The 14,364-nt window shown below is 36.7% G+C and overlaps 1 protein-coding gene across 1 annotated transcript in view; it reads left to right on the plus strand.

Moving 5' to 3' along the window:
• Positions 1 to 14,364, plus strand: part of NHLRC2 (NHL repeat containing 2) — a 30,939-nt gene that overhangs the window by 932 nt on the left and 15,643 nt on the right. Inside the window, exons 2-5 of the mRNA XM_005481086.4 lie at positions 1,334 to 1,486; positions 3,683 to 4,138; positions 6,463 to 6,584; positions 7,656 to 7,785. Coding sequence (XP_005481143.2) covers positions 1,334 to 1,486; positions 3,683 to 4,138; positions 6,463 to 6,584; positions 7,656 to 7,785 — 861 coding nt within the window. The remainder of the gene's footprint in view (positions 1 to 1,333; positions 1,487 to 3,682; positions 4,139 to 6,462; positions 6,585 to 7,655; positions 7,786 to 14,364) is intronic.

A 14,364-nucleotide genomic window follows, 5' to 3' on the forward strand; every position in this document is an offset into this window, starting at 1 on the left:
GCTCCCTGCAGCTGTGGGAGCTCACACCACGCTGCAAGGCAGCTCAGGAGGTGAGCTTCAGGGTTAAAATCACACATTTCATGGGAATGAATTACAGATTTTAACCTGGTGAGCAAAAAGGAACGCTCTCTCCGTCTAAATTTGGGGCCCTAAATTGAATTTTAGCTTTTGCCATTAGTGTTGTTTCAGTGTTCTCTCAAGGCTTAGTGTCTCCTCTAAAAAGAACTCAAATAAGTAGCCCGTATCTATGAAAGGTATTTTAATTTTAGTGAAAAGGGGAGAAATTATGTAAAATATATAAACTACCCTTTTCTTTTGAAAAGTGAACAGCAAAGCTCCCACACTGTGGGAGTAATGCATATACTTGAAATATTCTTATTATTCTCACCAAAGCTAATCGTGTGTGCATCCATTTACGTTTATAAATATATAGAGATAGAGAACAGTCCTCCTCTTAGTGAAACACAAAACAAGCCTCCTGCTGACTTGAGTAGGAATAGCTTCTGGAGCTGTAAGAGTTCATTTTCTGAAGTTGTCAAAGTGAAAGTTCAAAAACCAGTTAGCTTTGCATTTTATCATAACGGTCTTTTCCTTTTATAATTTTCAGAAAAGCTGAGAGATAGTACTGGCAGACCACATTCTAGATATTTATTCCTTATCTTGATACCTGTAATGGGATCAGAGGAGGAAAGAATGTTTTCCTGTCTCATGTCAAGTGTTTAAAGTAAATGACCAGGAGTACTGTTGTGTGAATTCTGAAAAAGTTGTATTTCTTTCCATGTGATGTAATTAATTAATACCTTTGAAAATCAAGATCAAAGTTATAAGCACAAGAATATTCCAGTGATCTGTGAAATCAGTTCTTTACAGAACTGTTGGAAAAAATCATTAAGAGTTTAACACTTTTAAACTATTAGTAACTTTTATGTGAGTTTTAAATAATTGATTGTTACCCAAATGGCATTGTTGGGGGTTGAATAATGTAGATCATTTTTTAAAATGTATGAGTTTTTTTCTGAGGCTTACATGTTCTTTCAATTAAAAAGTGTCTATATAAAGTTACAAACTACATTTTCATGTGACAGTGAATCTTATTGATAATATTTTCATTTATTAATTATGAAAAATTGCGGAACATAAGGATAAGTTGCATAAATAAAAGACCTTTTGTTTGCTTTTCTACCTGCATAAAAAAGGATGCCAAACTCTTTTTTTTCTTTCTTTTTTTGTTTTTTAATTTTGTTTTAGGTTAAAAGTACCAGGAACATTGTGTGGTGTTGGTGCCTTTCCCTACCCTTCCCCTAACTGTCTGTCACTGTTCTGTGAATTCCAGATCTGCAATGGTTAAACACTGAAGGTCCTATTTCTCTTCACAAAGACCTCTGTGGAAAAGTTGTGGTGTTGGATTTCTTCACTTACTGCTGCATCAATTGCCTGCACCTGCTGCCTGACCTCCATGCCTTAGAGCACCAGTACTCTGATAAAGGTAAAAGTGCTTTGGCTGGCTCAGAGCAGAATTTCCTGGCACTGTTGCAGGCTGAGGAGCTGAGTCACTTTGTTGCTGGTTACTAAACTGCTGGCAGTATTTCAGGGGTGTCTAAAAATGTCTTCTAATCTTTTTAAGTAGCCTAAAAAAGGTGACTGTGTGTACTTCCATCACATTTTTAAATGGGTTAAATAAAGTGTCTGTGTAGTTAGGCAAACAGGATGTGTGCTTAAAGCCCAAATCTGATGCCTCTATAAATAAGGTGACTCTCAAAAAGCTACTCAAGAATGTGAAATACAGGCTCAAAGAAAGGTAACTTTCTTTCCTTCACTCAGGAACCAGCTCTGAGAAGAATATAGTGAAGGTGGTAGAGTGGATATAGACAGGTGGTAGAATAGGATGTAGATCACTTTTTTTTTTCCATTGGAACTGGAATAACAAAATATGTAAGCTTAATGTAGAATTATTTTGGTATTGGCATCATTTTGTATACCATTAATAGTCCTTTATTCTAGAGAGGGAATTATGGTCTTTTAAGTCACATCTGAAATGAGATCAGTCTCTCACTCTGACTGAATAAAAATGAAGGGTAATTTCTGTTTGGAATGCAGTGTCTTGTCATGATGGCTTGTCAGAGATAAGCTGGAGTCTTACACAGAGTGTGTCAGCTGCTCACTTATCTGGGATATTTTAATTGGCTGAACAGGGAGATGAAGAACAGAGTTACCTTCAGTTCTTAAATATTGTATTGAATACAATATATATGTAGTAAATAACGTTATAATGTTTGATTCTCCATTGCTGTTTCTGATTTGTTCAAATGCCCTTACGTGGAGCTGTTGAAACTTCAGCTGGGTGATCACCAGAGAGAAGTTTAAGCACAGGATATGCTATTGGTGTTAGGGTGATCCTAAATCATTATAAATGTTACAGCACATGTGCCATGGCTCTATTGTCTGGAAGTTCAGCAGATCTGTTTCAAAGTGAAGACTGCTTTCCATAGGATTGAATGTCTCTCAGCATCTTTATCTGATATGCTCTCACTGCTATCTTCAGTGGTGCTATTTCTGTATTTCAAGTGGCATTCAGAAAGTTATTTTAAACCCCAGTGCATATTCAGTTCATGTTATCAGCAGTCCAGAAATTACTTCTATAAGAGGAAGTACTTTTTAATATTCAGAAATAGCTTGGCATAAATCCAGTGTTGTGCTCTGCTATAATCCTTCAAAGAAAGTGTTTTAAATGGAGTGTATATTGTTATTTCTGAGCATTGCATCCATCATTTCCACAGCAGTGTTCCTCATGAGGGGATGTTGTACCTTACTTGTGCTGTTCAGGTGCTGACTATAGAATTGTCTTTCTAGCTTTAATGATGTTTTTGAAGGACAGATACAAGCACTGGTGCTGATCCCTTCACAGTTAAAATATTTGACCTGCTTTTTAGATTTCAGCAGATTGCACAACTTCAGCTGTCTGATGCTGCAACATTCTGTTCCAATAGAGTTGATAAGACTCTATCAGTTATAGTGAATTTTTAATTTTTCATTGTGAAATTGTTATATTAAGCCTACCTTGTTTGTAATGAGTGTTGTTTGTCTTTTTGTCATAGTTGTTAGTGCTGCCATTTTTATTTGAAATACAGAATACTGTATTGATTTTGGAGGCCTATTCATTATATCTTTAACTATTTATCCAGAAGCAAATACGTCCAGGTAATTCTGGAATTCCAAGATTTGGTGTTATTTTTGTGGCTTCTAGTTAACTGTGAAGAAGAATTTTCTAAAACATTCTGGTTGTAGACAGGAATCAGAAGACAATGAGGTGTCCTAAGTATCTTAAAAAAACCCCAAAGTATCAGTTGAACAGCTACAACTTACCCACAATTATTTTGAAAGTATTTTCTAGCTTATATATAGAGGGTCAAGAACTGAAAACAATTCACATCAGCCAGCTGGGGAGATAATGGTCCTAAAATCTGGTGGTTTTACCTAATATTTATTTCTGAATTTCAGTATTTTCTGTATAGAACTATCTATATTCCTTATAATGTAATTGCTTTCTGTTTGTTCAAATCCTCTCTCCTTCTGGGAAGTGGTCAGTCAGATTATGAGAGAACTGTTAATTTTTTCTTTTTCTTTTTTTTTTGTATTATTATTCAAATGCATTTCAATGGCACAACTTCATTTTTCTTTGCAGACGGTCTTGTTATTGTTGGTGTCCATTCAGCGAAATTCCCAAATGAAAAAGTCCTGGATAACATTAAAAGTGCTGTTCTGAGGTACAATATTGTCCACCCTGTAGTAAATGATGCAGATGCAACGCTGTGGCACGAGCTGGAAGTGTCCTGCTGGCCAACCCTGGTCATTCTTGGGCCTCGTGGGAATATGCTGTTCTCTCTTGTTGGAGAGGGACACAGAGAGAAATTGTTCTTATTTACTTCTATAACACTGAAATTCTACAAGGAAAGAGGACAAATCAAAGACAACAGCATTGGAATAAAGCTGTACAGAGACTCCCTTCCACCTTCTCCTCTGCTGTTTCCTGGCAAAGTGGCTGTAGATGATTCAGGAGGGAGGTTGGTCATAGCAGACACTGGGCACCACAGGATTTTGGTTACTCGGAAAAATGGACAAATTCTGCACACTATTGGAGGTAAGGACATATCTGTAAGTTTATTATAGCAATTTCAGTTTGGGAGTAGAGGCTGTTTGCTGATTCTTTTCCTACAGGGCATGGCAGTTTGTAAGCACTGCCAGAATTTTGTTTTGTACTAAAATCACATTTACTCGATTTGGGGAGATGTGGTGTAAGGCCATCAATGGGAGACTGTTAATGCAATTGTCAGAGATGCTTAATTGTTTTTCATTGCTTCATTGACTAAAGTTCATGTTTTCATGTGATATCCAATATGAATTACAAAAATGCCCTTTGTATTCCTGGGAAGGAGTTGCAGATGGTTTTAGGTGTGAAGGATATACATCTGCATCAAGCAGCAAGGCAGAGAAATGACCAGAGACTGTAATGCCTCCCCTTCCAATAGAAGGGAATTTTGAGTTGTGGTGGTGGTGTGAAAAGAGGTTTTTCATGTGTATTTTTTGTTTGGTTATTGAGTTTTTTCAATGGAAGAACATTCCTGTTTAGGATTTCCTCTGGTTTCAAAAGCAGAGGAGAATAGCTAAGAACAGTGGCATTCCAGTAGGTAAACAGGCACCTAATAATGCAGTTGCCTTAGTACATATAAAAAGACCTTCTCATCAAATCTGAGATGATAATGTATAACTAAGTTATGAAAATAATAAAAATATTTTAAATTTAGTTACATTTGTTACAGATTTTATATAAGTTACATCTCAGCTCTAGAAAACTAACATCCAGTTGCTTTTGTGAAGTAACAATGTTCTTTACAATGCAAATGAAGACAATTTGCACACACTTTGTATGCTTTACTGTTTCACAAATGAAATTGTTCTTTTTTTAAACCTGTTAAAATGGCAGTTACATCTTAGTGCAGCAAGGATGTAACTGTTAGGACAACCAAAATAGACAGATTTAGGAAGAAGTTGAGTCCTCAGATTATTGAAAACAATGGTTTGTTTATGTCTCAGAATCAGGACTTGTGTGCTGATGTGTCCTGTATTACTCAGTCTGGAATTGGCTAATGCCTGCCCCAGGGCAGGATCCTACAAATCCCATAAAATGCTCTTCTGTTTAAAGAAAGGAGGAAAAATTCTCTTGCTATTTGAAGTAACACTGCAATGTCTAGACAGGCTATTTATCCAAGTCAACCTGATTTATCATTAAGGCATTATCCTAAATACCTTTCTCCTGTAGGATGTGCAAACAGAATTTCTTAAAATGAATATGAGAGAATTTCTGCTTGATATGTGAGAAGTCTCTGCTTACAAGCTACCTTGTAGTGTTCTGGGGCAGTCATTAAGCAGGAATTCAGGAGTGTCCTAAGCTCCAGACTGGTACCTTCCTTCCTGTGGCATTGAGTGCTGCTCCCTTCCCTGGGAATGTGCACCCTCACACTCAAAGGGGAGCTGCTGGAATCTGACAGGAGTCTGACACAGCAGTGCTTCAGTCCTGTGTGTCTGATAAGGTCTGAATTGATTTCTGACAGGAGGTTGTAAAAGTTTGTGTGTTTCAGTGACTCAGTGAAATGATTCAGTGGGCAGAAAATAATGTAATGAAGTTGATAAAGCAGTAATAAATGTGGGCATGCACAAAGGTTGAAATTGTTATTTGCATCATAAATCATGGTACACATGTAACTCATACCTAAATGTCCTCTGCTGACACATCCTGCTGATGCACTTTAACTGCTGCCTCCTGAAGTACAGTGCCTACCTTCAGGCTGTGTTCCTTTCTATTTCCTGGCTGTTGTATGCAGAACAATGCCACTCCATCATTCTTAGTGTTCTTTTGTGTAATTAGTTCCATAGCATCTTTTCCCTAATTAGTTTTCTTAATGAGAAAATGTTGCTAATCAAATATTAGTTTCATTTGTGATTACACCAAAATCTAAACCAATGATATGGAGTTGAGCTTTGGAGTTTTTTTTCCTGTTCGCTTGCTTTGATGTAGTCAAGAATAAAAAAAAAAAACAAAAATCTGTTGTTTTTTATTCCTGTCTTCCATTGTTCCTGTTGCTTTTTAGTGCAATTCAGAGCTCTGTTAAGACTCCTCTAGAACAATTTAGAACCCTATTAAGACTTCTCTTTAAAATATGAGCTTAAAAAAGCAGAGAACTTGTGCAGAATGAGTTCAGAGCTTAATACCACCAGGCTATTTTGATTACATAGCACAGTGACTAAAATGAGACTACACCAAATAGTAATAATATAAAATAAGGGGCTGCTGTGAAAGCAGCTCCTGGAATATGTATTTCTCCTAGAGGTTTAAATGTGTGCACTTTATTTTTAAAGTGACTTTTTTCAAAAATTACTTTTGAGTTTGCTGTGTTTTATTTATAGGTCCAAACAGTGGAAGGAGAGATGGAGGATTTTCAGAGGCAGCTTTCAACTCACCACAAGGAATTGCTATAAAAAACAATGTTATTTATGTAGCTGATACAGAAAATCACCTAATTAGAAAGGTAAATTTTCCATAAGGAAATTCAAAGTTTAAAAGGTGAAAATTTACACCACATGAATTACTCTCCAAATAACATAAGAAAGAAAATTTGGTCCACTATCTTATAAAGAAATGCTGTTCTGCTGGGTTTTTTTAAGGGCTACATATATTTTTGTGCTTCCTTTCAAATGCAGATGAGGTGGTTTATTCCTTAGAGCATAACAGGGTTTTGCTTTTAGTTTGGTCTTTTTTCCTAGTCACTCTTACTTTCCTGTTTTGAGAAACTTCTATTCTTAGTACTGGAAGCAAAAACTGGTTTTGTTTCACTTCCAGTAGTATCAGATTCTTATCTACAGTTATTGTAGTGCTGTGGTGCAGTGAATATCCAAACTTCCCTTGGCTCTCAAATGCAGGTAAGTGCCCAGAACTGGCTGCAAGTGTTTTCTTTCTGATGAAACACTTGCAAAGTTTTAGCATGTAGGAATTGGATCTTACATTAGATTAGGTTAAATTTAGGATAATTAGAAAGTAAGTTTGGTGATGCCATATAATATTGCCTTATTATTTAAAGTGTTGTGTGCATCTCAAAAAATCTTGGACTTGGGTCCTCACCAATGTCCCATTTGTGATCAGAGGAGGTGCATCCTTAATGCATCTGAGATGCCTTTGTACAGATTATTTTATATAGAGATGGGTGATACTGTTACAGTATGTGAGTTATGTCCTATTCTTATATGAACTTAAAATTTAAAAACCATATCCATTGTTTATTTAAGTATTTATCCAGAAATTTGTGATGATTTCTTCTACAGCTGTTGAGCAAATGCTGACAGAGCAGTGTTAATTTTTGTTGCACATGGAATAGCATTCCATTTATGTGTTTTTTTTCATGCTTCCTGCTGCTTCCCCACCTCCATACTCCCTGTCCATCAGCAAGCATTGTGGTAAAATTAATTATTTCCCTGAAAAAACCCAAACAAATCCCTGGTATTTGTTAGGATTTCTCTGATTTTGACATCTATCTCAAATTGTCTGTAACTTTGGTCAAGTTAATTTCATACCTTCATTTAATGTGTCATTTTGCTTCACACAGATTGACCTGGAGTTGCAGGTGGTGACCACTGTAGCAGGCATTGGGGTACAAGGTGTTGATAAGGAAGGTGGAGCAAAAGGAGAAGAGCAGCCCATCAGCTCTCCGTGGGATGTGACCTTTGGAAGTTCAAGTACTGTATCAGTTGAGCTTTAACATCTCAGATTTACACATGTGACTGTTTACTAAATGTTTTCCTGTTTTAGTATTAATTTGAGACAGAAGAAGTAAAGATTTACTGTAAAACTCAGTCTAAAACACAATAGTTTCTATGGAAAATGGTAACTGCAATTCTGCTTTGGATCCTGAAATGTTACTTGATGGAAGAAAAATTGTTTTGTGTCAAGTTATGTAGTTACTGGATCCAGGCACAGAAGGAAATAATGATGCTTTTGTTAGGCCAGTGCCTTAAGCCAGGATCACTTCAGAAACAGGTACATTTTACAGGAAGTGAGTATTGTCTAAAAGTTCCTTTCCTTGACTACACAGACATGTCCGACCACTTGTAAATATTTGAGTTTAGGAAGTAAAAATAATTTTATTGAGGACCTCTGTTTATTCCTGTTTAGGTAACATAAAATCATTAGGCTCAAGATCACTATAGAGTCAGTCAGACAGGAGAGGAATCCCTTAGCACAAACCATGCAAGCATCAGGAGGTAAAATAAATCTTTGCATAATAGGATGCAAGAACCAACTTCTGAGGACTTAAGTAGCTTTCTTTCCCAATTCACTTAACACACACCTGAGCCTGGCATCTCATAGCTGCCATGTTTTCTGCTGTTACTGACTGGGAGTTGAAGCTCAGTTTTCTCATGTTTCCATTTCAGTCTAATTTAGAAGTTGCAGATGCCAGTTTATGAACAATGACAGAACAATGCTTTGATGTGGCGTAAAACCCTTAGGTTGGTATTTCAGACATGAAAATATGACTTTCAGTATTGGAATTTCTTTTATCTGCAGAAGAATGGGGTGGGGAAGGAGCATGATTTATATCTAATGTCTTGGTATTAGAGGTGCTTTGCAGGTTTAGTAACATTTTGCTGACGTGGAAGCATTTGTTAAAATCTGTGTCAGTTATGAGGAAGGAAAAGACACTGGAATCTGAGGAAACATAGAATCACAAAATGATTTGGTTAGAGAGGACTTAAAAGACCATTTTTCCTGCCTTTTTGTGATCAGCAGGGACATCTTCCATTAGACCAGGTTGCTCAAAGTCTCATCCAGCCTGGTCTTGCACAATTCCAGGGACAAGGCATCCACAGCTTTCCTGGGCAACCAGTGCCAATTCCTCACCATCCTCCCAGTCAAGAATTTCTTCCTAATTTCTAATGTAAATCTGCTCTCTGTCAGTTTGAAGCCATTTCCCCTTGTCCTATCACTGCATGCCCTTATCAAAAGTCCCTCTGCAGTTCTTGTTTGGCCCCTTTATACACTGGAAGGTGCTCTAAGGTCTCCTCAGAGTCTTTTCCAGGCTGAACAACTCAACTCTTTCAGCCTGTCTCCATAGCAGAGGTGCTCCAGCTCTCAAATCATCCTTGTGGCCTCCTCTGGCCTTGGTCCAGCAGATTCATGAAGCTGCTTCAGAAATGCTCATAGGGTAGAGTCTTCTGGTACAAATACATTGTCAGTATAGACAGAGTACAACCTGCAGCCTTGTGTACTTGAGCAACTGGGATGTGTTTCCAGATTTAATACTTCTATTAACATGTCTTGTACAACAAAAAAGCACCTTTTTTCAAAGGTCTGGTCAGCAGCCTTACAGTCTGTGTTAAGCATGTGGAATCCTACTTGGAAGGGCAAGGAGAAGCACCTGAAAGAGAATCTCACTAGATGTGGGCTGCTGCTAATGCAGGCATGAGTTTTACTGAATTTTGTACAATCTGATTTTCCTTTTGTGAACCAGGAGACTTGTGTGGCTGGATGGTGTCATTTTCAAGAGCTCTTGAACCAGAAAGCTGATCCCTGTGGGATGTTATTGCAGAGCTGTTTCACAGATCAGCAGAGGGGACTAATAACTGATCAGTGCTTCCGAAACTTGAGCTCATTAACAGAACTATTCAAAGTATCCTATAATTTTACTTTTAATTTTTCATGATGCTGTCTTCTGCTTCTGTTAATAGTTAAATATATGATGATATTTTTTTTTAGTTTTGAGAGCTCTGCTTGTTAAATGTTAATTGATATGATAATTGTTATCAACATGAACATAGTATTTACTGAGTTAGTCACCTGTAGAGGATTAGTCATCTGTACTGTTCAACACTGCTGAATTTTAATGAGCATTTGCATAGAAATCAGATCTGAATGCACTTTATTCAGACCTATGCAGTTTTTTTCATATTCAATTAAAACCTACTAGTCAGCTTGCTATTTATATTGCCACAAATATAATATAAGCTGTCAGTTAAGCAGAGATTAAATCAATAATTTTTTTTTTTGAGACGGTAATAAGCCTAATAGATAAAACAGGGGAAAATATACATTACTGTAATAGTAGTAAATCAATAAATTCTAAAATTCTTTAGAAAATTACAACTGGAGAGAGTTGTAAAAATGCAGAGTTATATTGAATGGAATGTTAACAGGAATCTGTCTCAGAGCATGAGGAACCAGGGCTGCAGTGCCTGTCTAGCAAGCTTTTTTACTGTCATAAGCTGCAGTGACTTATTAAAGTTTGTTACCAGGCATCAAAGTAGTTTGTCAGAAATGCAGAAGGCTTTGCCAAGGTTGCATTGTCAAGCATAGAGTGCATTTGTGCCTCTCACAGTGCTGTCCTACAAGCTTATACCCTGCTATCAGAACATTAAAACTGGTCTGCCAGTGTCTGTTTAGGCACTTGGATGGATGAAGTAATTTATGAGAGTTTCAAAAATTACTCTTGTTTGCACCCACACAGCAGTGTCCTTTTTTTTTAACATATGCTTATATCTTTCTGTGCAAGTTGTAGGAGTGATCATCCACTTCAACAAATGTAGGTTCATTATTACAAATTTTAAAAGTTTGATTTTTGTGTTAACTGCTGTGGCATGTGGGAAATAACATACCTTCCCATTTTCCTTAGTTCTATGCATCTTAAACTACAGTTTCAGAAGATAGATTTATAGTTGTTTATTTAAATATGGATTCTATAGTTTTTAAACGAGTGATACTTCTGGGAGTTTCCTTTCAGTGTCCAAAGCTGTTCTATCCAGAACATGAAAAGGAGAAAAAAGAAGTTGAAATGTTTAAGCAAGTTATATACTAAACTAGATAGTATTAAACAGCTTATGCTGACTTTCTTCAAAGTCTCCAAGGGGAAAGATGGCAATCTTTTAAGAGAAAGGTTTTTCCTCTGTCACTGACAGTTCTTGAGTTTACTCCTATATATAGCTTAGAGTGTGTATTGGCCAACTGAAAAAATTATTTTTTCTTTAAAACCTTAGTATGTAGGTGGCTGAGAAATGGAAAATACTGAGGAAAAACTTTGAGGAGGTGGTTAAGTTAATATTCAGAACTGATGCTATGTAGCATTCTTTTAAGTATCCACATAGTATTTTCCTAAGCAGGCTTTTGTTGCCCTGTTCTGTACAGATGCTGAAATCTGAGACAGAGATGAAGTGAGTGTGAAACCCCATTTAAACCAAATTTGGCACAAATCTCTCCCTTTGAGGCAGGGGACTTAATGGAGACAAAACAGATGGTAGGATTCACAGTGTATTCTTCCTTGTCATCTTTTTTATTTCTTTAGTTGTGGCCACTGAGCTTGTGTTTTACCCTCCTGTTAAAATTCTTGAATGAACTCCATGGATTAAATTCTGGCTTTGCTGAGGTTGGTGCTGAAATTTGCATTGATATAGATTGTGTGGGAAGTAGAAGGGGAGGGACAGCAGCTTAAAAATACATTACAAAATTACTGAGTGTTTTTTTAGCTTTCTCTGTTGTGCCCTTCTATTTTTATTTAGTGGGTGTTGAAAGCAAGTGATACTTTAATGCACAGTTGATTTGAGCATGAAATGTTCTTGATAGCTGCATTCTTGCTGGAAGGAGCAGGACAATGACCTGTGCTTGGTGACATAACCATGTGTTTCACATTCCAAAACCTGGTCTTAAACTGCATGATTGGAATCTATTTATAGAAACTCCCCAAGTACAGTATTGAACATGCTTTCAGTAAATTTATTGGAATTTTTTACATCATTTTAAGTATTATGTAGATAGGATTTAAATGAAAGTACAGTACCTTATCATACTGGTGCAATTTTTATAGCCCTTAAAAGGCAAAAGTATGTAAGACATTTTTCATCCTTCTCTGTGTTTCTGCTAGAGGGTTGTTTGGTACCACTGCATTCCAGAGCAAACACTTTTTTTTTCTCCCTGTATTACTCATGGTGATTCTTTCATAATGTTAAAAAAAATAAAAATCACTTAAGCAGTAAGCAATTAGCATTTCCTGCTTGAGCTCAGATCATACATGAAGTGTTTGTGTCTGAACTGTCTGTATCTTGCAGTGATGTTTTCTTCTACATGTCACCATTTTTCCTTCTGCTCTGGTCTCATTCTGTCATTGAGGCTGTGGCTGTCACTGTCCTGTGGAAGGAATTTTCCCGGGTAATAGCTGAAAATAAAAGAGCTGCTTTTGCTATCATCAGGCTTTAATTTGGAATCATTTCCCTGGACAAAGCAAAGCTAGAATTCTTCCAAAGATATGTTGTGTATGTGATATGACTTCATGATGCAGCAATGTGGATTTACTTTGAATGCAAAAGGCCTGCTCATCTCTTTAGCAGTTTCCTGTGCAAAGTACAAGCTCAAAGATTTCCCATTTGGCTTTGCCATTATGCAAGTTCAGTTCCACAGAAAATCATGGTGAGAGACATCACTGACACAAAACTGCATTGTCTTAATTTTCTTGTTGAACTAGATCCTAAATTACTTGTAAATAGCCATTATTTTTTATTTTAGATTCCTGGAATTTCAAACTGGATCCTAAATTACTTGTAAATAGCCATTATTTTTTTTATTTTAGATTCTTGGAATTTCAAAGAAAAAGTAACGTCATTAAAGAGAGAGGTGAAGGAAAGTGAAGGTTTTATTCCTGTGTAAGAACTGTTTTAGGTGAAAAAGTCTTTAGAGAAATAAGAAATTAGGAAGTTACAGGTCAGGATTGCAGTGAAGCAGGACCTTACCCAGTCTTATTTTGAGTTTATGAGTATTGCTGAATAGTAATAGTAACAAAATTAATTAGTATTTTGCATGTTCATTAGATAAACAACTTAAGAAATGAGGTACTTATGTCAATATTTTGGTGTCAACATGCCTGTGACATACAGAGGCTGAAGTCTTGATGAAAGGATATAATGGGAGTAGTGACTGAATATTCAACAGTAATCTAACTCAATTTAGTTTGACAGACTATTTTTCCAAGTTGTACTTCTCTTTGTCTTGACAAAATGCATAATGACAGTGATTACTTTCTGCAGTAGAAAAGAAGCAGTTGGATTAGCAGAGTTCTTAGAATTGTTTCGAATCCATGACTGGAAACTGCCTTCTGTAAAAAGTGTTGTATTTGTACATGGAGTGATGGATCTCATTCTCTTTGTTCCACAGTCTGTATTCTGATTCTATTAATTAAATCTATGTTCACAATAAGGAAGCTTAAACTCCAAATCAGCTTTCTCAAGAATACTTGGCATATCAGTTCTTAACTTCAGATGCAGAACTGCTCAAAATACACTTCTTAGCAAGTCTTAAAGAGGCTTTGCCAGGCGTGCTGGGGTCAAAAGAAACATTTTTTAGCTGTTACCATTTGAGGCTGGAAATGCTTTTGAATATGGAATGCAGGTGTTGGAAGTAGAGGGAGACTGTGGTGCTGAGGTACCCTCAAGTGTGTGTGTTTGCTGTGCTTCGTTAGGAGTGAGTAAAACACTTAACCAGACTTAACTCCTTCTGTGGTTACAATGATGTGTCCCAACACTAAATAATCCAAATTATTCTTTCATGTTTGGAAATACTATCTCTTCTGCTTGGGTGTTTTTGTTATATTTACTGCTGTTACAGTTAGACCTGAGTTAGAAAACTTGGGAAAGAAATAAAAAAGTACTTCATTACAGTCATAATTTTATGCTCCCTATTATCTCCACTGTATGAAACCCCCTTGGTATCTAAATCCAAGGATTTCCCTTAATGAGAGGGAAGGTATGTTAATTAAGGAGGAAAATTCCAGAAGCATTTTGTTGCATAAAGAGTCGTGCCATTGGCATGATGCAACACTATGTGAAAGAGTGCCAGGTAGCAAAAAAAAAAGGAATAAAATTGACTTTTAGTCATCCAGAAAGGGTTATGTGTACTTGTAAAAGTCCAGGCTTCACTGATAAAGCATTCCTTTGGAGCTTGGCTGTTTGTGTCTCACTGACAAACACTGATTCTCTATCCTTCTGTCACATTTGCATTTAATTTGCTGAACTTCCACTGACTGAAGAGCAGGTGAGATGTGCATTCCCTGTGCATGTGCCTATCTGTGAGCTGCAGGGTGTGTTGTGTAGCCCCTTTTGCTCCTTGAGAATTTGCAGAGGATGATTATACCAACAGACTCCTTCCTTGGTTCTTTTTATTTCTTCAAAGATAAAATTAGTAGACAGGAATAATATTTTCAGACTTTGGTCTATTTAGAAAATGTCAGTGGTGCCAGCCACAAAATGTAACTTTGATTCCCAGGCTTTTATTTCCCAGAC

This window comes from Zonotrichia albicollis, chromosome 7, assembly GCF_047830755.1.
Source record: "Zonotrichia albicollis isolate bZonAlb1 chromosome 7, bZonAlb1.hap1, whole genome shotgun sequence".
NCBI lineage: Eukaryota > Metazoa > Chordata > Aves > Passeriformes > Passerellidae > Zonotrichia > Zonotrichia albicollis.